Genomic DNA, 22,272 nt, shown 5'->3' on the forward strand with positions numbered 1-22,272 from the left:
CAGGATGCACTAGGTGGTGGACTTTGTCCTCTGATTGCAGCAGAGCTTCTGCTTGGTACGCAGGCCTGAAGATGCATGCCTAGGTCAAGCGTTAGAGCTATTTCAGGTACCCTCAGACTGCAAGGTCTAAGAGTACTTGTGGACTTATTAGCGTGAATCCATCAGATGTACCCACAAGTTTTTTTTCTGAAGTCTAATTACTACTCTGAACCTCCCACAAGCACCTCTGCCTACCCACGGACATCTCCATCCCATAGCTGTGATGAACCAATAGCAGCAGATAGCATACTGTGATGAACCAAAAGCAGCAGATCCTCAGCTGGCAGGAGTGTGGGTATGAATAAGAAGTGCACAGGGGTGGGATGAGACAGGAAAGAGTGCTCATGTGGGACTCTCAATTTCCTGATGCTCCCAGATTTGGGAGTTTTGAAGAAGCAGCTTTGCAGACAATATGAACGGGGATCCTGGTTGTTCTTCATCTACAAACTGCCCGCCTGATGCTTGGTAACGGAAGAAGGGTAAGAAGTGCTGTGAAGGGGGTTATGCCCAGCTTTTCTCAGGCCATAGGTGGTGGGGTGCAGGGGGATTACCTGCGGTGATGCTTTTCTTTTCACTCTCCAGAGGGCTGGAGGTAGGGCTCTGTTGCCAGCCTAGTGGGAGAGCCGCTTTTTAAAAATCATAGCATTGGCTTCAGCCACTTGAAGTTGGACTTCAAATGGTGACATCAAGGTTTGCGGTTTTTACAGTCCTGAAGGTTTAGGTAACCAAACCTCCCTCCTTCTTGCACAAAACACCCCTGGGTCCATGGCACTGCAGGAGTTGCTTTCTTTCCTGCAGCAAAGCTGTCTGGGACCACTTTGGCCAGGGCAGGACCATGTTTTCTCACCCTCTAGCCCCCATCCAATGTGTGCTGGCATCCAAGCCTGGCCACCCAGCCTGGCGGTGGCCCTAGGGAGTGCTCTCAGGCCCCACAGCAGCGCAGTGTCCGGGTAAGGTGCCCTGTTCTCACCCTCTGCCATGACGGAAGATGCCTGGGAGGGTTTCAGCCCCGGCGGGACCGGCGGCTGCATCCCTGGGAGGGGTTAAGCCAGGTCACGTATGTGCGAGCTGATTGTATTCCAGACCTATGCTCTAAACCTCCCTGTTTAGCAACGCTGTCGTCAGACAACTTGTTTTCCTGATTCTATAATTACCCCAAGGAGCTTTCCCTCCCCCTCCGGCTGCGTTTTTAACCATGGGACCCAGAAAAGGCAAGTGAAAGGGCCAAAGGCGGAGAAGGATGGAGGAGAAGGGGCTTAGGGAAGAGCAGCCCTCTGATTGCGAAGACTTACAAAACCGCCATGTAATTTTGTTTCTCATTTCTGGAAAGCCGACAGGAGGAAGGCAACTTCCCCAGTAAGAGTTCCCGATGGGCAGGAGCCGCTGCCCAGTTATGGTTTCCTTCCTTTTGAGAAACCTGCCTCGTCTCATCCACCTCCCCTTTTCCCTGGGCCTGCACCACACGCTTGCGAAAGGTCGGCACTGGCAATTATTATGAGGTCCCAGTGCTGAGTGGAAAGAGGAACTGCTGGCTGCTGCCCAGCTGGGCTTGTGCCAGGCTATAGGTACTGTCACGAAGTGTACGTAGGTGCTGAACAGGGGCTCATTCTGCTCCCTGCCCTTGCAGGCAGGTTGCAACCCATTGCAGTAGATGTTTTTCCAATGAGTGCTGTGGCAATAAGAGTGAAGTGGGACTGGTGAGGCTGGGCATCTCTCCCCAGGTGATGTGCCTCTGCTTCCTAAATAGGGGCTGGAGGCAGGACGGGCAACAGCCTGACCAGGAGGAGCATCCAGGGAAAGGGGCTGAGGGGCAGTGGCTGATATGTGGGATGTATTTCTGCACTATGGACATTGCCTTTCATCTTTCTACTTGCCAGCTCCCCCTTGCCCCAGCACTAGCTCCCAACCTGGTCCTGGCAAAGGGGTGAAGAAGATGGGGAGGGAGCGGGGAGGAGGATGCTGCCTGGGGAATGGTGGCTGCAGGTGGCAGCTCCATGTGGCTGGACCTCACACTGGTGGAGGAAGGAGGTTGCTGACTACCTGTGCTCGCTTGTCTTTTGCTGAGGGTCAGAGGGATGTGGGACACTGGTGAGTCTCCTGCATCAAGGGCTGCTTCGTGGTGTCATGCCCAGCTCCTCAGCTGAGGCTCCCAGCAGCCCTGAACCATTCCAAACACATCCTGATGGAACCTGCCAGTACCAAAATAACTTGTGCCATGGGCTCTTGCAAGCCTGAGGGAGTCAGGCAACTGGAGGGCAGCGAAGGAAGGCAAATGCATGCTTGTGCACCGCTGGGTCGGGGGCAGGTTGATGATCGCACCCCCTAGTTCACCACATGCTCCCTGCAGCATCCCCCTCTGCTGGCACAGAGCAGCTAGCTAGCCACTTCCCCTGCATGACCCAGTGATGGTTTCCACCCCAGCAGAGCCCCAAGCACAGCTGGTGGAGGAGGTTGCAGCCAAAATCACCCAGCAGCACAGGTAGAGCACCACCAGCCCAGTGGCAGTGGGAGATGGAGGCATCTCCATTGCTGGGAGTCGTTGGCACTGGCCACCAGCATCAAACACCCTCCCTTGTAGATACGGAGGTGGCAAATGTGGGGGACCACAGACCCCCTAGGGAGCCACTGTAGGAGCCACTTCCCAAGCATACCCCTAGGGGAAGGCTGATCCTCTCTCTTCCAGCCTAGTTGGAGCACACTTTGAATTTTATCCAACCTCTGACCCACATCTGATAATAATCAAACCATATTTGTTACAACAACAAAGCTCGTTAGGAGGCTGGCTCCACTCAGGGTTGAGGGGGAGGGGAGAGCACTTAGTTAATGCTAATGACCTCATCTCATGTGATGTCATTCAAAGGAAGAACACTGAAGTCACTCACATATGGCTCAGCCTGGGGTTTTTCAGCCTGTAAAGCTTCAGATTTTCAAAGGCACAATACATGCCCCCCTCCCCCCCCCCCCCCCCGCACTCCTCCACTTACTATAATCCTGAATGATTTTCTGGAGGCCTGGGCTCAGACCAATAAACTTGTAAGGAGCTGTGTGGAGACGTATTAAGGAGTCCCACGAGTAGGAAGGAGCGGGGGGGGACACGACATGTAATTCTCTCCTCCAGGACAAATACAAAGAAGAAGGGTGCATCTCCTTCAGATCACAGCCCTGCTCTGCCAGGACCGGGCAGATAACTCCATCTGACGTGGCTGTGCGCAGGTGTGAGCAGCCCAGCGCCAGCCCATTTCCCCACCAGCTGTTGGGGCCCATTCACCTCCAGCTGTTTGAAACCACTCCAGGATAAGCATCCCTCCTGGGTGATGCTCTCGGTGGAGACATCAAGAGGAAAGATGAGCTGGTGGTTAGGGACCTGCCGTCTGGTCCCCAGCTCTGCCCTGAAGCAGAGAACTTATTTAATATTTTGTGCCTCAGTTTCCCCCTTGGGAAACTGAAATCGTGGCATTGCCCTTCCTGGCGCTGGGGTTCAGAGTTAAACATCCCCCAGGGGATGCACGTTGGTCCCACCAGGAGCAGCTGTGGGGAGGGAGCAGGACGGGGCGCAGCTGTGGGGTGCCCGTCGCCAGCCGGGGGGCAGCAGGGAGCAGGGATGGAGAGCGGTGCCGCATCCCCGCTTCCACGCGGGGGTTTGATCACACACCGTCCTGGCTGATGCTGAAATGAGGTGCGGACATTAGCTTCCTCCCTCCAAGTCCCTGTCCCCAAATTAACTCCTCGGGGCCAAATCCGGCGTGGTGCAGCGATCCATCTCCCGCCGCGGCCACTCGCTGCGGGGGGCCTCAGGCGGGCGAGAAAACCGCAGTTGCGCCTTTAAGCAGGGAGCGAAGCATATGTCAGGCCCGGCGTTCTCCTGCGTGTCTGTGTGCTGAGTAAGGAATGCGGTCGCATGCCTGACCCGTTAGCTATGAGCGCGCTATGAGCGCGGCGGTGGATGCATCAGCAGGGCTGTTGCTCATGGGCTGAGCTCATTCAGGCTGGAGCGGGAGCCGCGCACGCAGGGAGCGAGAGGCGAGGAGGAGGGCGGCTGGGGAAAGGGGGCTACGCCGTGCTCCTTTACCTCGCTCGACTTTATTTTTTTTTAAATGCTTTTTATTTTTTCAGCCTGAAGGCTGGAGCCGGGAGAGGCTGGCCGTGCTCTGCCGTGGGGGTGGCTTTTTTGGGTTTTTTTAGTATTTTGTTTGCCCGGCAGTTGTTGTTTTGCTAAGGCAGAAGGTGCCCCCGCGAGCCGCAGCCCAGCTGCCTGGATGCCCGTGGATGTAATGATTGCTCCCTCCGAGGACCAGTTCTGGACAGACATGCGCGAGGGGCAGATGAAGCTGAAAATAAGGGTGCGGAGGATGAAGGAGAGCAGGGATATGAGAGGTTTGTCAGCCGTCGGGCTCCTTTCCTTCCGATGGGGACGGAGGGGGAAGAGGGGGCTGCTCAGAGCCCTGCTTTGCCCGGGGGACGGAGATCGCCTTTGCCGGCGGGGAGCGGAGCGCGATGGCTGGCGATACAAAGAGCGCAGGCAGCTGGCGAGCGGGGCGATGGAGGCGAGCGGAGAGCGTGCGGAGCGGGAGCGATCACCAGTTCCCGGCCACGGGCAATGTGCGGAAGAGGTTGCGGAGGCAGCTAGCCTGGTCCTGCAGGCAGCAGCAGGAAAGGAGCTGCACGGAGGGGGCAGCTCCTTCGGGCAGGTGAGAGGCTGCCTGCAGCGGGCAGGGGCATCTGCAGCTGTCCCGGCGTTAGGGAGCTTTCCCACCTGGTGCGGAGTCCAGTGAGGCTGCCTGGCCGGTGGGGACCGCTCCGGGGTCCCCTGAACCCTTCTCCGTCCAGGCAGCTTTGGCGAGAGCGCGGACGGAGCGGAGGAGGGAAGGAGGAAGGCTGCGGGAGCCAGGGCAAGCTCTGCCGCCGGCATCTCTGCTCCCTCGGGCGCCGGTTTGGAGGGGTCATCGAGGCTGCGGGCATCCGCGCCCCGGGCAAAGGGGAGTGCGCGGCGGGGAAGGGACAAGCGAGGGCGCCGAGGTGTGCAAGGAACAATCGGCTGAAAGAGCGCTGCGCTGCTGCCCGCACCCAGGCAGCTGCCCGACGGAGCCATTTCGCTTTGCTAGCATCGTTGCTGCCTGCCCATCTTCGGGGGGATTTCTTTCAGAAAGGGGACTTGCAGTGTTTCCGCCCCCCGGTGCCAGGGTGAAGGGCAAACAAAGGAAGGGGCTAATAACTGGAGCAGCTTAAAAATATGCCGAGCCTGGAATGACCTAGATTACCAAAGGGTTGAATCAAGAAACTTCCCCTCCATCACCACTTAAAATGGGAGCCTGCTAAAAGTGCTTGACAGGTTTTTGTGGCATGAAGCACATAACCCAGTGATGGTGTCATTAGTAATAAGTCACTCCTGGAAATGACACATTTTTCTTTACTTAGAACGAGTAATACTGATCCAAAGCAAGCACAGTCACTGGAGGCAAATCAAGCCCAGCAGCTCGGGGAGCATGTCCGTGGTTGTGTGGGTGGAGGGCTTCCTTTCTGCTGCTTTTCCTTTTTTTTTTTTTTTTTAAGGACATTTTCTGCTCGTTTGGGAGAACGGGAGCAGGGTCTGGGACCAGCCTGTGAGGCCAGGGAGGGCTGGTGCAGGTTGGGAGGCAGCAGGGCAGTGTAGCAGCAGATGGGCAGAGGCTGTTTGGGGTTACCGTTGGAGAAATGGGGAATTCACATGAATCCATAATAGGGCTGATTCATTGGCTTTCTTATCCCCACTGCTTGGGGGGGGGGAAAGGAGCCAGTAGTGGGGTGATGAAATCCAGTGCTGAGTGAAGGGAGGGTGAAACCCAGGCTGGGGGAGAGCACAGGGGCTGGGCAGGGGGATGCACGGGGGACAGGGGACTAGGCGAGCACCAAACTTCTCTCTTCAATGCACTGAGATGGGTGGAAGTAAAAGGACATCAGCCAGGAGAGAGTGAGTTGGCCAGGCTTCGGAGCACCAGGATTTCACCCAAGCAGGTGGGGAGGGCATGCAAGCAAGTAGGCTGCCCACATTGGGCATCGCTGGCAGAGCTGCCTGGACCAGGCATTGCTGGCAGGGCTGGGGAAAAGCAAAGAGCGCTGCAGTGCCAAGAGGGGAACAGTGAGGATGGAGGAAGGGGGAAACCCCAGAAATGTCCGGGGCAGCGGGAGGCACTGACAAAGCCCTGGAGCTTCCTGGAGTGCAGTGAGTAAGGGTGGCAGTAAGCAGTGTTTCATCACGCCGCCCAGCTTAGCTGCTGGCACCAACAGGCTCCCACCCAGCACGAGAGCCAGGGAGATGGCGTTTTGCAAAGAGGGATTTTCCCAGCGACTCTGGGGGTTGACATGCAGTGTTCCTGCCCCCTCCACTTTCCTTCCTTCAATTCAACCTGCCACAGAGATGTTTGGCCAAATGCTCGAGCTCATTGCCCAGCAAAGGCTGAGCACAATGCAGGCAAGTGTTGGGGTTTTGTAGGTCCCCCCACTCTCTTCATCTCCTGCCATGCCTCGATTCAGTGAGGTGGTTTAACACTTGGGGATGGATGTGTCAGGGCACTGGGAGCAGCATGTCCCCAGAGGGCTGGGGTGATGAGGAGGGCACATCCAGGCACCATCCTGGCCACCGAGCTGGCACCGCAGCAGGGGAGCCATGCTGGAGTGGTGGCTGCTTCAGCAGCAGCCGAGGCGCGTGCTCGCTTGCATGCCCCGCTGCCCCTTGCCATGTGCCGCCCTGGCAGCAGCTCTCAGCCACCGCAGGCATTTTAATGAGAACTGGGCAGAGCTCAGCCTCTCAGCCCCCTCAGCTGCTAGGAGCATTAGGGTGGCAGAGGGTCTCCAGTATGAGCAAAGGCACAAAACCCACCAGTGGGGCTGCAGGCTGCCGGAAAAGCTCCAGCACCTGCACAGGGAACCGGTCTCTGAGCAGCTCCAGCTGCTGCTCTTTAACACTCATTATAGGAGCAATGAGGGTGGGCTATAAACCACCTCTTTAATACCCCCCATAGGTCTCCTGCCAGCTCCTGGTGTGAGAGCTGGGGGTGAAGAGGCAGGGTGTGGTGGCTGCTGGCCCCAGGGACAGTCTGCAGTTCCAGCTGTGCCTGTTCCACTCCTTGCTGCTGCAGACTGATGGCACAGCAGGGTGACATGTCACCTCTTCTTCCCTGTTTCCAGCTGGGGGGCTTTTTGGATGTGCTCCACCATGCACATGTGAGGCTGGTGAACAGGACATGTCTCTGCTGCTCGGTGTGTGTTGGGGTGGGGGGAGGGGGCCTTTAGGGGACTCATGGGCCTGGGGATGTTCCAGAGGCACATAGCTCTCCTGAAAAGTGTTTTTGGGGTGAGGCAGGTGCCCTGGGCAGCCCTTTTGTGGCTTCTTGCAGTTGGCAAGGTGCAGCATCAAGACCAGAGCTGTTGAGTTGTTTCAAGGGACTCTGAAGGAGAGAAGTCCATGGGGCTGGAGATGAGTGGGCAGTCAGCAGCTGTGAGATGTCAGAGGGTTTTCAAGCTCCCATAATTTCCCTGTTTCCACTTTACGCCTCCAGCCTAGGAAGATGGCCTCAGTGCAAGGAGGGATGCAGGCAGCAGCAGGGAGCTGGAATAGCCCTGCTTAATGTGCCCCATACCTCTCTTTTATTCCCAGAAGCATCTCCCGTAATGTCCCATGCAGTTACAGTCCCAACGGATTGTAAATCCCCAAAGCTGGGGCTTACCGCCAGGAGGAAAACTATGCCACACCGCATCCCTGTCCCTAGCCAGGACTTTGTCACCTTCTGTGTCACCTGTCACCCTCTCTGCACCACCATTGCTACCCTGCCTTGGCCCCTGGCAAAGAGGGGAGCAGGGCAAGTTGCAGGTGATGAGTGATGTCTGAGATGTCAGTGTCCCAACCGTGAGCTGGATGTCCCCAGAGACCACCTGAAGGTGACAGCCAAGGCAGCAGGGCAGTTCCCAGGTGTAGCAGGGTCCCAGCTCAGTAGCCTTAACATCTCTCTTCTTTCACCTTCTGATCTTCTTCCATGCCCATCAGCCCGGCGCCAGCACTGGGGCTTTTTGTTCATTTTGGTTATAGCCATCTCATGGTCTTACACAGCCGCTGGTACAGAGAGAGACTGACAAAGGGGCTCTTCACTGTGCAGTTTGCTGCTCAAGGGGAAAAGTCGCAGGGTTCCCCAACAATTGCAGCAGTGCTGGTACCACAGGGGCTTATTCAAAGATGCTACTGACATCTCCCCCCAGGCTGATGGATAGGCTTGGGAAGGATTCCCAGGCTGGCCGCCTTCCCTCTGCGGTGTCTGTTCTCCCAACAAATCGTTTCACTGGGAGGTTGTCATAGATGTTCAGCTGGAAAACATGCAGAGGGGAGGGCCTGGCAAAGATGGTGTCGGGGCAGAAGTTACGGGCTTTTTCCCTTTCCTCTGTTTGCTGCAGGGTCATGCAGAGCAGGGCTGGGGGCTGGCCCGAAGGGGTCTCTGCAGGGCAGAGCCAGAGGTGGAAAGGAGGGTCAGCACCCCATGAGTGAAGCCTGGGATGGAGGAAGAAATGAGGTTTCAGTTGTTGCACTCTTCTGGCACTTAATTGCTGCAAGACCCCATGTCTTGGTTTGCCTCTTTCTTCTGGGGAGGTGATAACGCTCCCCTCCTTCCTGAAAGCTGCATTTCTTTTCAGCCTCACCTTGAGCTGGACACCACTAAGGGTTTTTATGTCTCTGGGGGCATTGCTGAATGAACCCCCCAAAGCTGGGGGGTGAATTTCACCACCCAGCCCTCCTAGAGACCTACCTGATGCTGGTTCTTGGCTCCTCCTTCCTCCATCTTCAGTAGGAGCAGTGAAGGAGTCCCCACTTCTAGCCTAGTTCCTTGTGCCCAAACATCCCCCCTCTCCTCCTGGGCCCCACCTCTGCCTCAGGTAATTGCAGGAGGCGGGAAGACACTGGGTTTTCCAGGGAATGGTTTTAAGAGCTCTCAGGAGTGCTGGAGCCATGTGCAGCACATGGGGCTGTGCTGCGCAGGGACCAGCTCCTCACCAGGCTCGAGGGGAGCATCAAGAAGAAACCAGAGATCCTCAAGCACCCACTCCACACCATATACAAATCCTTCCTGAGCTTAATTCCCCACGTGCCAAGAGAAATGGCACTCCTGGCACCAGCACTGTGAATAAAAGAGGAAAGACTAGAAGGAGCCAGTGCTGCCCTGGCTCCTCACCCTGTGGGGCTCTGCTGCTCTCTCCCAGCAAAAGCTGGGATCCATGGCCCCGGGTATGGAGCAGGGAAAGCCCAGGTATCGGTTGGAGCCCAGCCAGGGACATTCACTGCCTTTGGGATTGTTTTGAAGAGCTGCTTTGCTTTCTAAAAATGAAAGGCATGCTAAAGCAGCCAGCATGGGGTGGGGTGAGCAGTCGCTTTGAGATTGGGATGGCGTCAGGTACCCGGCCCCATCTCTAGGGTCTTCCCCAAGCCTGGGCTGCCCTCAGCAGCTGCAAGCATGGGGGAAATGAGGACAGGCAGGATGGGAGCAAGTCCAGGCTCCCTGACACAGGGTTGAGGCTTTGCTTGGGACAAGTGGGGCAAGCTATGGGCATCATTTCAGGTGCCGGCATCCTCCAGTTGCTGACAGCATGCTGTGGTAGGCACTGCAGCTGAAGGTGCTGTTGCCACTCTCTGCAAACATCTCCACCTGCTTCACAGCTGCCTCTGCCCCTGCCTGGACTTCCCCGGACAGGGCTGGCAGAGGATCTGCTGCCGGGCGAGTGCTGGCAGATGCGGGCAAGGGGGAGAGAGCAGCGTGCCCCGACCTGCTTTAGCTATGAGATCACCCCGCACTCCTGGCTTTTAAAGAGAGATACAAAGCCGTACACAGCCCTGGGCAGCTCTTGATAGGCATGAGTGAGCACAAGAGGCTGGAGACCTGGGGACCAGAGCAGGCACTGATCCCCCGGGCTGCACTTGCACGCACCCTGCTCCCCAAAAATGTGCCAGGTTCATTTGAAAAAATTCCCATGTTGTTTTGCGCAAGTCCAGGGGTCAAATCTGTGCCCCACTTGACCCTGTGTGCTGCAGGGGGGCAGCTGAAGGAAACCCTTCCCACAGGTTTTCTGCTTGAGCATCCCACAGGCATCAGCAGCATGTGCTCAAGCATGAGGCGAAGCAGGGAGGTCACATGTGTCCACACAGGGCTCTGGCCGGTGATTTATGCTCCTTGGCAATGGGGACGCAGCACAGGGATGAGCAGTAACCAGAGCTGTGCTGCACCTGTGCTGGGCCTCCTGCTTTTGCTCTGATTTAATGTCCCAGTTGAGAGGTGATGTCATTTTGGAGGGAACCAGAGAAAAGGAAATGCTAGAGAAGATAAGGTGCTTTAACTCTACCCCTCCCAGCTTGGCTGGGTTTTGAAGCTGGAGCTGTGTTAGCTGCCAGCCAGGAAAACATAAGAGAGGGGAGGAAAGAGGTTGGTTGGAGGATACCTCCCTCTTGGGGCAGTGGGAGCTGATATCAGAAACTGCTGAGATGGAGGGTGATGGAGGACCTTGGATGTTCCTAGGTGGTGTGAGCACGACTGTGTGTGCTGCTCTGGCCACTCCATCACCTTCACCTCCCAAACATGTGGGGTGGGTTTTCTGCATCACCAGTCATACCCCGACAGAGCCTGGGTGCCACGCCAGCAGCCAGGGAGGTGCTCCAGGAGGGTCAGCAGAAATGCTGGCAAGATGCTGGAGAAGGTAAATTGAGAATGTGCCAAGGCTGCCCTTCTTCTGAAGGGGAGAGAGACTGACTGGAAAGGTCATTACCAAAAGCTCATTAAAAGGTCTTGTTTAGCTGTGGAGATGAGCCAGGGATTCCCATGGTGCTGAGTCCAGAGACCTGGACTTTCAGAAGGATCTCGTGGGGGCATCCTGGTCCCTCTGACAGTCACAGGCGGTCAAGCCCCAAAGTCTTCTGCCCTTTGGGTGATGTCAAGCTGCATCTGCTCATTCACATGACTGGGAAAACCTCAAGGGAGACTGGTTGGGCTGATACAACCCAAAGTCTTCTCTGTTGCACCAAGCTGCTGCCCAGATGTCCTCAGGTGGAGGGGAGTAAGGTTGGTCCACCACTAGCCAGCCCCAGCTCTACACCGGAGAACAGGATCGGTGAGCAAGGCAAATCAGGATCACCAGTGGCCTTACACAACCATGCAGGACATAAAACAGCACTGTGGGTTTTCCAGCTCCCCGAGCTGCCCACCATGCAGGCAAGGCAATGCTTGCTGCTCTGCTCAAGTCAGTACTCTTGTCACTTGAGCTAAGGGACTGGCTTTCAGGCAGGCTTATTCACATTTAGACATGCTTTTGACTGTGCCAGACACCGTGGTGATAGCTCTGACAGATGGCACCTACTGAAGCCCCAGAGGGGGGTTTTCTCTCAATATCGGGCTTCAAGATGCTCAAGCTGGGTATGACTGCCCAGCAGCTTGGTGCAGTAAATGGGCACTGCTTGCTGTCACAATCAGGTCAGAACTTGAAAAACAGCAATGGCCTGCAAGTACCAATATGCCAGTCCAGTCCAATGTCACGGAAATCATGGGCTGGGCAGGGTTGGGCAGAAGGAGCATCTCTCAGAAACCGCAATGCGTAAGTGTAGCTGTTGTGGCAAATTTTGGGCTGACCTCCCCAACCCAAGGAGCTTTGCACCTCAGCAGGCTTACTTCTTGTCATCCTGCCCTGGTGGGTTTAACTATCAGGAAGTGACCCTGGTTGTCCTCAGAGTAGTAGGCAGTCAAGAAAAAGACTGTCTCTTCCTGCCGTTTGAATGAATGAAGTGAAGAGCAGGAGGGTGTGCGGGATGCCTAACATCCAGCTGCAGCAAGAAAAATCAGACCCAGGTCTCCATTCCTTTCTCCGTGTGCGTGGCACAGTCATCACAACACGTCTGCGCTAGTTAGCGATGGCTGGTGGCTTTTTGCTCTGCAAGGCTCTGTTCTCAGTGTTGCAGGGTTATCACCATTGGGTCCCCAGCCTGGGGCTTGGGGTGCCAGGTATTGATGGTCTCAGCCTCGCTGCCACGAGCTCAGTGTCCCCATTTTCTCCACAGGAGGCTTTGCCACCTTCTCGTCCTGCTTCCCGGGGCTCTGCGAGGGGAAACCAGCTGCCATCCTGCCGATGAGCATCTCCCAGCCATGCTTGCCGGTGGCCAACGTCGGCCCCACACGCATCCTGCCGCATCTCTACCTGGGCTCCCAGAAAGACGTCCTGAACAAGGTATGGCCCTGTTTAGGGGACACATCTGCCCTGTCCCATCTTGGACCTCAGCCATGCAGAGAAGTGAGGGCATTAAGGACTCTTCTCCTGCCCGGTGGGAGGACCACCCATGGTCAGTCTGGCCCTACCAGGAGGCTGAAGGCAGGGAGTGCATAGGCAGAGCCCGGCAGAACCGGGAAGGGTGGTCACAGGATGAGGCCTCTTACATTGATGAGCTTGGGGCTGGTCAAACTCTTCCCAAGAGCCCGTAGCAAACTCAGGGGCAGGAGGAGCACAGCCAGGAAAATGCCTGGGCTTGGAAGGGGAGTTATCACAGCTGGAGGGAGGTGCGGAACAGAAGCCAGCTTTGCACCCACCTGCCTAGCCAGCCATGTTGCCAGATGACACCAATTTCAGCAATGCTGTGATCCCCTTGGGAGTTAGAGAGAGTGGGAGCAAGCAGCCACGTCAACGTGGGGATGGGCAGCTGTGGCCAGGGGCAGAGGCTTGGGCTTGTCCAGGATGCCCAAAAATGCAAAAATGAGCAAAGTTTTGCTGTGAGGAGAGAGGAGAAAAGAGGTACAGTGCTCTTTTAAAGGTGCTGGAAGGGCTGTGATGTCACTCCAGGGAAGGAATTTTGTTTAAAGGAAAAATAACAGCAAGAGGAAAGAAAGAAAGAAAGAGGAATTGCAGTTAAAATGCCGCTGGGCGCCTGCCTACCGCGGGCAGGCGGGAGCCAGCCAGGCATCCTCGCCCGGGGCAGGCGAGGGGGGAGAGGGACCACAATGCCAGAGGGGGGTTGGAGACAGAAAGGAGGGAGAGAGAAATTATATACAGGGAGTAGAAGGAAATGAAAGAGAAAAATGCCAAGAATGTAAGCCCGGGAGCTGGGCTGGCTCCACCGAGCCGAGGCCGGGCTCTGCAGAGCCTGCTGGGGTGGGCAGGAACTGGCTGCTGGAGAGCCAGGGCCAAAATCCTGGTGCAGTCTCCTGTGGAGCCAACATCAGGCAGGGAAATTGATGGTTGCCTTTCCTTCCTGCCTCCTCAGAGGGTTTTGTTCATCTTTTGGAGCTGTGTTTTCTGCCATCCCCACAATGTGGCCAAAAGATGCTGTATTCATAGGCAGCACAGGTCAAGTGTGGAGGCTGCACATGGGTGATGCTTCTCTTCTCCAGCACGTTGCAAGCGGGAGAACCCACATGGCAGCTCCACACACTCTGACATGTGGAAGGACTCTTTTATCTCCGTGTTTTCTCCTCCTGTTTAATTCTGGATCTTCCCTGGAATGGTGCAGACCAGGCACTGAGACCCAGCAGCTGGCACAGATGTTCCCCCATGTTTTATAAGCATCCTGCCCCCAGTCGTACAGGTGATACCTAATCTGATGAGACAGGGAAAGAGACAGGGGTCAGATGAGCCATAAATTTGGTGTCAGCACCACATACAGGTGAAGTTGGCTGTAGCCCTGGGAGGGAAAGAATGGATGCAGCAGTACACACCCAGCAAGCCAGTTCCCTGATGGATGATTTATGGGTCAAACCTCACCCCCTCATTGCAGTTTTTCATCTGACCCTATTTACCTAAGGTCTGTCTTGTGCCATTACATTTTATTGAGTCAGACATATGGGCAGTGATGGTAGCCATTGAGTGACCAAAGCAGAAAAGTCACAGAAAACAAGTCCAGGTTCGCTCCAGTGTCAGAAAGAGGGAAGAGATGGTTCCCCTCGCCACGTGCCTATGTCCCAACACAAGAGCATATGTTTACAGTGAACAACTAACAAATCTGTAAGAACTCCTGATGTGTTTCTGAGGGGTGTGGGAGCAAAGGTAAGGGTTGATATTGGTTGACATAGGGTGCTACCAATGACTTGCCCCACTCTGTTGGTGAGATGCCTCCTCTCTCCCTCAGCTGATACTTTCAAAGCTTTCAGCCAGAGTTTTTGCTGATTTTCTTTCTTGTGTTTTCCTATTCCTCTCATGCTGGGCTTCTTCGGTTTTCCCCTCTGGGACCCCCTTCTAGGTGTCTTTGGTCTTACTTACTTTTACTTGGACCAAAGTAAAGATCTGCTGAGGTTCAAAACTGTGTCATCTAAATTGACATAACCTTCTCAGCTGGTCGCTGGTGTACTACCATCAGCTAGGTCAAGGCAGCAATGGGAGACCCACAGGAGAAAATACTGGGATGGGAAAAGGCAGGAAGTGCATGGTAAGGCATGCTGCACTCACTGCTGGCTGAACTCAGCTGATCATTCAATCGTTTCTTTCCCACCAGGACTTGATGACGCAGAACGGGATAAGCTATGTCCTCAATGCCAGCAACTCCTGTCCCAAGCCAGACTTCATCTGTGATAGTCACTTCATGCGCATTCCTGTCAATGACAACTACTGTGAGAAGCTGCTTCCCTGGCTGGACAAGTCCATTGAATTCATTGGTGAGCTTTCGTTACAATAGTTGCAGACCCTCCAGTTCTCAGCCTTCAAAAACTGAACTCTTCTGTCCTCCATGGTCTTACTCCTAGCAGCCCTTGTTCTTTCACACAAAGGGGTTGAGGGTTGGGGAGCGAGGCTAGAGTCATCTTGCTCACCATCTCTGACCACATCAATGCTTTTCTCTTTGTTTCCTCTACCGTACTCCAGACAAGGCCAAGGTGTCCAGCTGCCAGGTGATTGTGCACTGCTTGGCCGGGATCTCCCGATCGGCCACCATTGCCATCGCCTACATCATGAAGACCATGGGTATGTCATCAGATGATGCTTACAGGTGAGTTTTCCCCAGAGGGCAGGGAGGGGTATGCTTCATTCCGGGGAAGGAAAGCAGGCTGAGCCCAGAAGGAGAGGGTGGGAGCTCCTTGAAGCTCTGTCTTGCCTTGACTGAGTCCTGGTAAAACCAAACCAAACCTCCCTTCATAGAGTGCATGCAATGAGAAATGGTTGTGAGCAGTAAAATGGCGGGGGGAGAGGCAGTCCCAGCTCTACCCCTGGGGCATCCCGAAGCCCCATGGTTCCCCAGGACCCCTTTCTTCAGAGGGTCTGGTCAGAAGGTCCTGGATGATGCCTCTTCTCCCCAAAGGGGCTGAGAGAATAGGGGTGACCCGCTGAAGGACCAAGTGCCAACCGGGGATATCTGTGCCTCTCTGCAGGTTCGTTAAGGATCGTCGCCCATCTATCTCGCCCAACTTCAATTTCCTAGGCCAGCTCCTGGAGTACGAGAGGAGCCTGAAGCTCCTCAAGGCCCTGAAGTCAAAGGGCGACCGGGGCGAGGGGGACACCCAGCAGGACCCGGCAGAGGCAGCTGAGGGCAGTCAGCACCCCCCACCACCTACCTCAGAGAAGGCAGAGGAGGTACCGAGAGGCGCCAGCTCGGTGTCACCCCCCGGCGATCCTGAGCGGCAAGGTGGGACCCCAAAGGTCCTGTCACCCACCACCCTGCAGCAGGGGCTCAACGGCTTGCACCTCTCCTCCGAGCGCATCCAGGACACCAACCGCCTGAAACGCTCCTTCTCCCTGGACATCAAGTCTGCCTACTCCCCCGGCCTGCGGCAGGACCCCCCTGGACCTCCCGGCCCCGGGGATGCCCCCAAACTCTGCAAGCTAGACAGCCCCTCAGGCCCTGGTGGCCTTGGCCCCTTCTCCCCGGGGGCGGACAGCCCCGACCGGCCAAGCGGGCCCGACCTCCTGCTAGAGGCCAAGGTGAGGCAGCGGCGGAAGCACCGGCACCCAGCAGGCTCGCCGGCCCACGGGCTCAGCCTCAACGTTGGCGGGACCTGCACCACACGCAAGAGCCCCGGCGCCGAGGACGGGCTGCCACCACGGCTCAGCCAGCCGGCCGCAGCTCCTGGCGCCACCACCACCACCGCCGCCTGGAGTGGGGTGCACCTGGAGTCCCCCAGCACCCCCTCCGGTGAGGCTGGCTGGTACTTTGGCACGGACTCCGGCAGCACTGGCGGTAGTGGCGGCAGCCTGTTCGCCGGTGCCGGCCCGTATCCACCACCTTTCGGCTGTGGCGGGGTGGTGGGTGGCTGTGAGATCAGACTGAGGGACAAGGCGCGGGCCGAGCCACGGGACGGGCGGCACAGCTGGCACGAGGAGGCCGGCGCCGAGAAGCAGTTCAAGCGGAGGAGCTGCCAGATGGAGTTTGAGGAGACCATGTCTGAGGGCAGGGCCCGAGAAGAGCTGGGCAAAATTGGCAAACAGTCCAGCTTTTCGGGCAGCATGGAGATCATTGAGGTGTCCTGACATCCACCCGGGGTGCCTGGAGAGCTGGGACAGGGATGGGGTGGGGGGATATTTAAGCTGGGGGGAGAGGGGAGGGGGGTGGCGGGGTTGGAGGGGGAGTATTTATACCTGCGCGTGCATTTTCGGGCACGCACGCGCTGAAACCGAAGCAAAGGCGGATGAGTCTTTCCAGAGTCGGGAAACGTAATGGTGGATGCTTAGTGTCCCGCCTGCACCCGCCATGGTCCTTTCCCCACATCCCCAGGGGGTTCCAACCCTCAGAGACCTGCACTCGAAATTTGGGCGTAAAATTCGAGCAGGAAGGGGCAGGGGTCGCAATTTTGGCTGCAGAGATGGGGAACAGCACCTGTGGGGCGACCATGGCCACCCCTTTCCTGCACCCCGGTGCACTAAGCATGCTCCCCAATGTTTCTCTGGCTAAGTATCCTAAAAATGCTGCACTGGAGCAGCCCTATACATATATAAATATATATTATATATAATATAAAGAAAAAAAATGAAAACACACACACAAAGGAAAAGGTAAATGGTTTTACTGCAATTTTTATTGAGACGTAAATAATATTTCAATTTTTTTGTTTTGTTTTTAATTTATTGAAGTTGTTCATTCTGGCAATGATTTGCAGACAATGTGGGGCGGTACTTTCAGCTCTGTTTTTACTGTGTATGGTATTTAAATCTGAAATACGAGTTTCTAAGCAATATCTGAGGCCTGTGGCTCCTTCTATAGCTTATGTCAATGACAAAGATTTTCCCCCCCTTCCCTCCGGGCACAGCGACAAGGGGACAGGAAACTCTTCTGGGCACTTTTTCTAGAAATGAACAAGCAAACAAGCAAACCGTAAAACTTTCTTACAACACAAACTGAGCCAGAAAACTCTCTTCTGGAAGCTGCTGCCACTTCTTCACCCCTTGGTCTCTGTTTGCTTCTCCTCATCCCCATCCTGGCCATCACCCCATCCCAGCCATGCCCCCCTCCCCTCCCCTGGGCTGTCCATCCTCGCTGGAGAGGGCAAGGAGGGAGTCACCTGAAGCGGAGGGAAGGGTGCTGGGTGTCACCTCCAGCTGTGCAGAGAAGGCATCGGAAGCTGCTGCAGTGGAGGCAGGGCGGGGAGGCTGGTAGTAGTTGGGATTTCTTGTCGGGGGCTGTCTTGGCTGCCTGCCTCAGCTCCTTGGCTCCCCCTTGCCTCAGCCACCTTGTTTGGGAGGTATGGGCACCATTTTCCCTTTGGGGTCGGTGGTTTTTCAGGCTTCCCCAATCCTTCACTTCAGATCCGAGAAACTCACGGGGGTGCCTTCGCAGGTGCCAGGACTTCCCTGGCCCTGTTCCCCTCCAGGCCGGCTCCTCACCTTCCAGCAGGGATAAGCCAGCCAGACATGAAGCTCTGCAAGCACACAGGGGGCACAAATGACTTCTTTTCAGAGGCGTTTGGCTGCTTCCCCCATCCCGCTGGGGAGCCAAGCTTTTGCCCCCAAACCCCAATGTCAGGCTTGCTAAGAAGCTGCTTTCTGGAGCTGTAGGCACTGAACTGCCTCCACTGCAAAGCACATCTCTCCGTGCGGCTGTCTGCTTTCTCCCTCGTCTCGCGCTAGTTTGCAAAGCTAATACCTCAGGGGTCTCCGTTCGTGCGTGTCTGTGTCCTGTGTCATCCTTGGAGTCATGTTCTTTTCTGGTTCCACATGGTTTCTTTCCCTTTCCCTTGTTCCTCCTCTCATTGTTCGTTTCTATCTTTAAATCAAACTACACATGACAAAACCGAATTATCTCAGGTTTAAAACTGAACACAAAGCAGAGGCATGAGGAGCTGCAATCATGCAAGGAGGGGCTGCTCACTTCAGCTGGTTGCTTCCCCAACCACCTCTCTGTCTGCAGTCGAGGCCAGTCTCCCCAGAGGCTCCTCAATCTCTTCAGGCCGGCTTTAGTTTTTCTGGTTTTCCGTGGGGCCATTTGGTGAGATGTTTGGGACCTCCACATGCTCGTGTCTGGTTCCCCAAGGTGTGGTGGGGAGGAATGGGGGTGGCTAGAGAGCCAGGGACCACCTGCCTCTCTCCCCACATTGCTTTTGATGAGGGCGAGAGATCTCATAGTCAACCCTCGAAAGCCCACCACCAGCCATCATTGCCTCCAGCAACCATCTCAAACCAGCTCAGTGTTGCCAACGTGAACATTTCTCCCTTCTGTCCATGAAAGGGTGATGACACTATTTTGTAAACTCCCTTTTTAGGTTCCAGTAAGCATTTGGGTCCATCCTGTGAGCCGGGCAGCTATACAGGAGCTGCACTTGCAGCAGGGTCTCCTGAGAGGGCATCAATGTCAAGTCCAAGGAGGGAGGGAAAAAGGCTTTGTCCTCCCTCCAGTAAGCACCCTGAGCCCAGGGTTAGTGTTGCCTGCCTCCTGCCCAGGCAGCGCTGCTGGTCCCCCTTCCGCTCCTGCTGCCATCATCTGAAGCATGCCGGGGTCATCGCCTGTGGATCTCTGCTCCATATCACTCAGTTCCTGCCCATCCCGTAGTCCTCCAGCATTGGAGGTTCCAGCACAGATCAACTGAGCTCAGGTCAGGCAAGTTGCTGGCAGGAGCTGGTTAGGTGTAGCTTTGGGCAATGGAGAGGGAGCTAGATGACTTCCCAAGGGATTTAATAAAAAGAGAACAACAGATTGGCACAGCCAGCTGGGGAGATGAAGACAAGGCACTAATGAGCTCTCATGTAACTCATCTTGTTAGCTGACATAGTGCGTTATGCGTGCAAAAAGCAACTGGAGTAAGTCAAAAAGGAGAGGGCACATGTTGCAAATGAAACTCTGAATGTCTGCAAAGAGGTGCATATGTGATTTGCTTTTTTCATCTCCATTCTGCCATCCCCTGGATGCTCCTCAGCCTTTTTTGAGACTTTAGGCACTATAGACTCCTCTCTCCTCTAAAACCAGAGCAAAGAGAAGTAGATTTTAAGATTAGTAGGTCATAGCTGCCAAGAGACATTCATGACCCACCTCTGCAGCCTTATTTTGATGTACATCACGTTCTATCTTCCACGTTATGTTGGGCATGTACACTAGAAGCCCTTTCATGTGCAATATTTTAAGGCTATGTCCAGAAAATATGCCTTGATGGAGCAGCCCTGCCTGAGTGTCTCCTGCCAGTGCTGACCCAAAGCCATCAGGGTCACCAAGTGGATTGCAATTAACTTAAATGACTTTTTTAAACCAGGCTCTGTCTAATAGACCACTTTGTTCATGAATCAGAGAGCTGTGAGTTGTAACAAGGATGGATATGCTGGCTGGTAGCCCTCCCCATCATCTGTCAGCCAAGTCTTTTTATGGGCTCTCACAGCCAGATGACCCAACCCAAAGCCTCACTGGAACCAAAAATCATCTTTCCATGCTGATCTGATGAGGGTGTGTTCACTAATAGGGACCCACAGTGGCAGAAGTGCGAGCAGAGGAGAGGAAAGGTCGCTCCTTTCAAGGGAGGAACCAACAAAGCTGTTGAGTGCCCAATGGTCACGGTAGCAGCAATGGCTGGGCTTTCCACCATACAAAGGTCAAAGCAAACCATAGCTTTCCTTCATGCTAGAAGGGACATTGCGCCCTTCCCTCCAGCTCCTGCCTGTCCCCAGGGCTGAGCCCCTCGGCCACCTCCTTCCCAGCCACCTTTTGGGGGACTGAGTGAAGCTGGCAGGAGGGCAGTGATCAGGTTGGCAATACTGAGCCAGAGGCTTGGGTGGGAGCAGGCTTGTCCCTGGCCTTGGCAGCAGCATCCCCGGCCCCTGCTGCCTTCCCGGCTGTCTCTTTGCTTGTTTCTTCGGACGTCCATCCCCATTACATTTGCCCCTTAGGAGACAATGCCCCCCAGAACCCCCTCCTGCTGTCCCCTTCCCCCTCCCATCCTTAATACTAATGATAATAAGCTATCAGTGTTGTCATTGCAATCTATGAATGATAGATTTGAGTATTTATGATTATTATTATTATTACGATTATTATGGTTATGATTCTGTACTTTGCTTCTTACTCTTTGTATGTTGCTCTTTGTTTCTCTGTTGTGAATAAACTCAAGGCCCCATCACACCTTCTCTCTGCTCAGCGCAGCCCATCTGGGGCTGCGCTATGCACAGCTCCCAGCTGTCCCAAGCCCCAGGAAGCAAACCCTTGTCAGAGGAGCTGCAGGGTGGTGCTTCCTAAGGGTACAAAGACACTCAAACCCAGGGCAGATCCATTCTCTTAACTCTTCCCTTCCTGCAGCTCCTCTCCCACATACAGGCGCCTGCTTATGTTTGCAAGAGGCAGGAACCCACTGGCACCAAGAACAGAGGATTAAATGGCAAAAGCTTAAAGCTTTTGTAACAGCTTTAAGGAGCTTTGGCCAGGCATTCAGCTCATGGAGTCAGCTCCCTCCAGGTTGTGGTCCTCTCACCTCCTTCTGCTGGCTGCGCCTAGAGGCTGCATCTTCACCCACAGGGGCTTCTTGCTCTGCCATCACAGTTGCTTTGCAAAGCTCTCCCCTGCTCAACTGAGTCCGTGCACTGGCACATTTTAGCCAGGTGCCCTGGGCTTTCTTGGCTTGAGTGTCTTCCTTTTGCTGGTGAGCTCCCCCTGCCCAGGGACAGCACAGCCTGGGGAGGACATGTGGCCGGTGCTAGAGCAAGCTCAGTGGCAGAGCAGCAAGGAGAGATGTGAGCTGCCTCCAGTACCTGGAGGGATTCAGAAAGGGGCTGGGATTGGCTCCCAACATGGGACTGGACTGATAAATTGAGGTGTCATAACCAGACAGAGTCCGGTGCTGCTTTTTTGCACCCATTGCCTGGGCTCCTTGTACAACCTGGAGGCTTCCAGATGACTAAGGTGAAGGAGGAAACATGGGGGGAAGGGAAGAGGAACCCCATCTGCACCATGGTACGAAACACTCTCTGTACTGTGCCAGCCCCATGAAGAGTCATTTTAATTTGCAGTGTTTAACACCGCCCTTCTCCAAGTGGCCTGGGCACAGTCTCTTGTCTCTGTCGTGACTTTGCTTTGCTGTGGGTTGGGGGTCCTTCTCATCATGCTGTGCTGAACTCATTTCCGAGGTTGCTTTGAGACCGCACCGGAGAGCAGAGAGCTCAGGTCTCACCCCTCTCTTGGGGGACCCTGGCAGACCCCCGTTGGGGTCCCGGTCCGGCGTCACCCTTCCTACCTCACCTGCCTTTGGGGCAGCCATGGACAGGGAGGGAGCAGGCAGGTCCCAACCACACTGGGGCTGAGCCTCCTCAGCTTCCTCCTCCGTCCCTGCAGGATCAGGCCCTTCCTCAGCAAGCACAACATGGGGAGGGGGTCTGCACCCACCCTGGCATACCTGGGGACTCCCGAGCAGGGAAGAGAGGCTCTGGCCACCAGCCCCACCATGCTCCTTTCCTTGCTGCCTGTTCAGCCAGCACTGGCGTCAGACCCAGGGAGACACCCTGCCCCTGCCTCGTCTTTATTTATTTATTACTGGAGGCTGTAAACAGCAGTGCTTTTCTACCCTCTACTTTCTTTTCCTTTCTTTTGTATTTTGGAACAATGTGTTGTAATAAATACCCAAATAGGTGTTTTAACAGCTGGTGTCAGCCTTGGTTTTTGAGGGTCAGACCTTCTCAGGGTGGGGCTGGAGGGTACTCTTTGCAGGTTTGGGGCAGGCCATGGATCTCTGGCTGCATTGATGGGGGCCAGAGCTGGTGGAGAGCTGGACACAGAGCCAGACCTGGACACACAGCCAGACCTATGTCTATGTATATGGCCCAGCAGCTGGAAGCTGCAGCTGGACTAATTCAAAGCAG

At 55.3% G+C, this 22,272-nt stretch overlaps 1 protein-coding gene across 6 annotated transcripts in view; it reads left to right on the plus strand.

The window, feature by feature from the left end:
- Positions 1 to 16,508, plus strand: part of DUSP8 (dual specificity phosphatase 8) — a 43,276-nt gene extending 26,768 nt beyond the window's left edge. For 5 of the 6 annotated variants that reach the window (XM_054828578.1, XM_054828573.1, XM_054828574.1 and 2 more), the window contains exons 4-7: positions 12,098 to 12,264; positions 14,516 to 14,675; positions 14,881 to 15,004; positions 15,384 to 16,508. In XM_054828578.1, coding sequence (XP_054684553.1) covers positions 12,098 to 12,264; positions 14,516 to 14,675; positions 14,881 to 15,004; positions 15,384 to 16,479 — 1,547 coding nt within the window. In that variant the 3' untranslated portion in view covers positions 16,480 to 16,508. Of the gene's footprint in view, positions 1 to 4,036; positions 4,414 to 12,097; positions 12,265 to 14,515; positions 14,676 to 14,880; positions 15,005 to 15,383 lie in introns of those variants that run through there. The other variant, XM_054828579.1, reaches the window with a different exon arrangement.
- Positions 16,509 to 22,272: the final 5,764 nt, after the last annotated feature.

Source organism: Grus americana, chromosome 5 (assembly GCF_028858705.1).
Source record: "Grus americana isolate bGruAme1 chromosome 5, bGruAme1.mat, whole genome shotgun sequence".
In the NCBI taxonomy this organism is placed as follows: Eukaryota; Metazoa; Chordata; class Aves; order Gruiformes; family Gruidae; genus Grus; species Grus americana.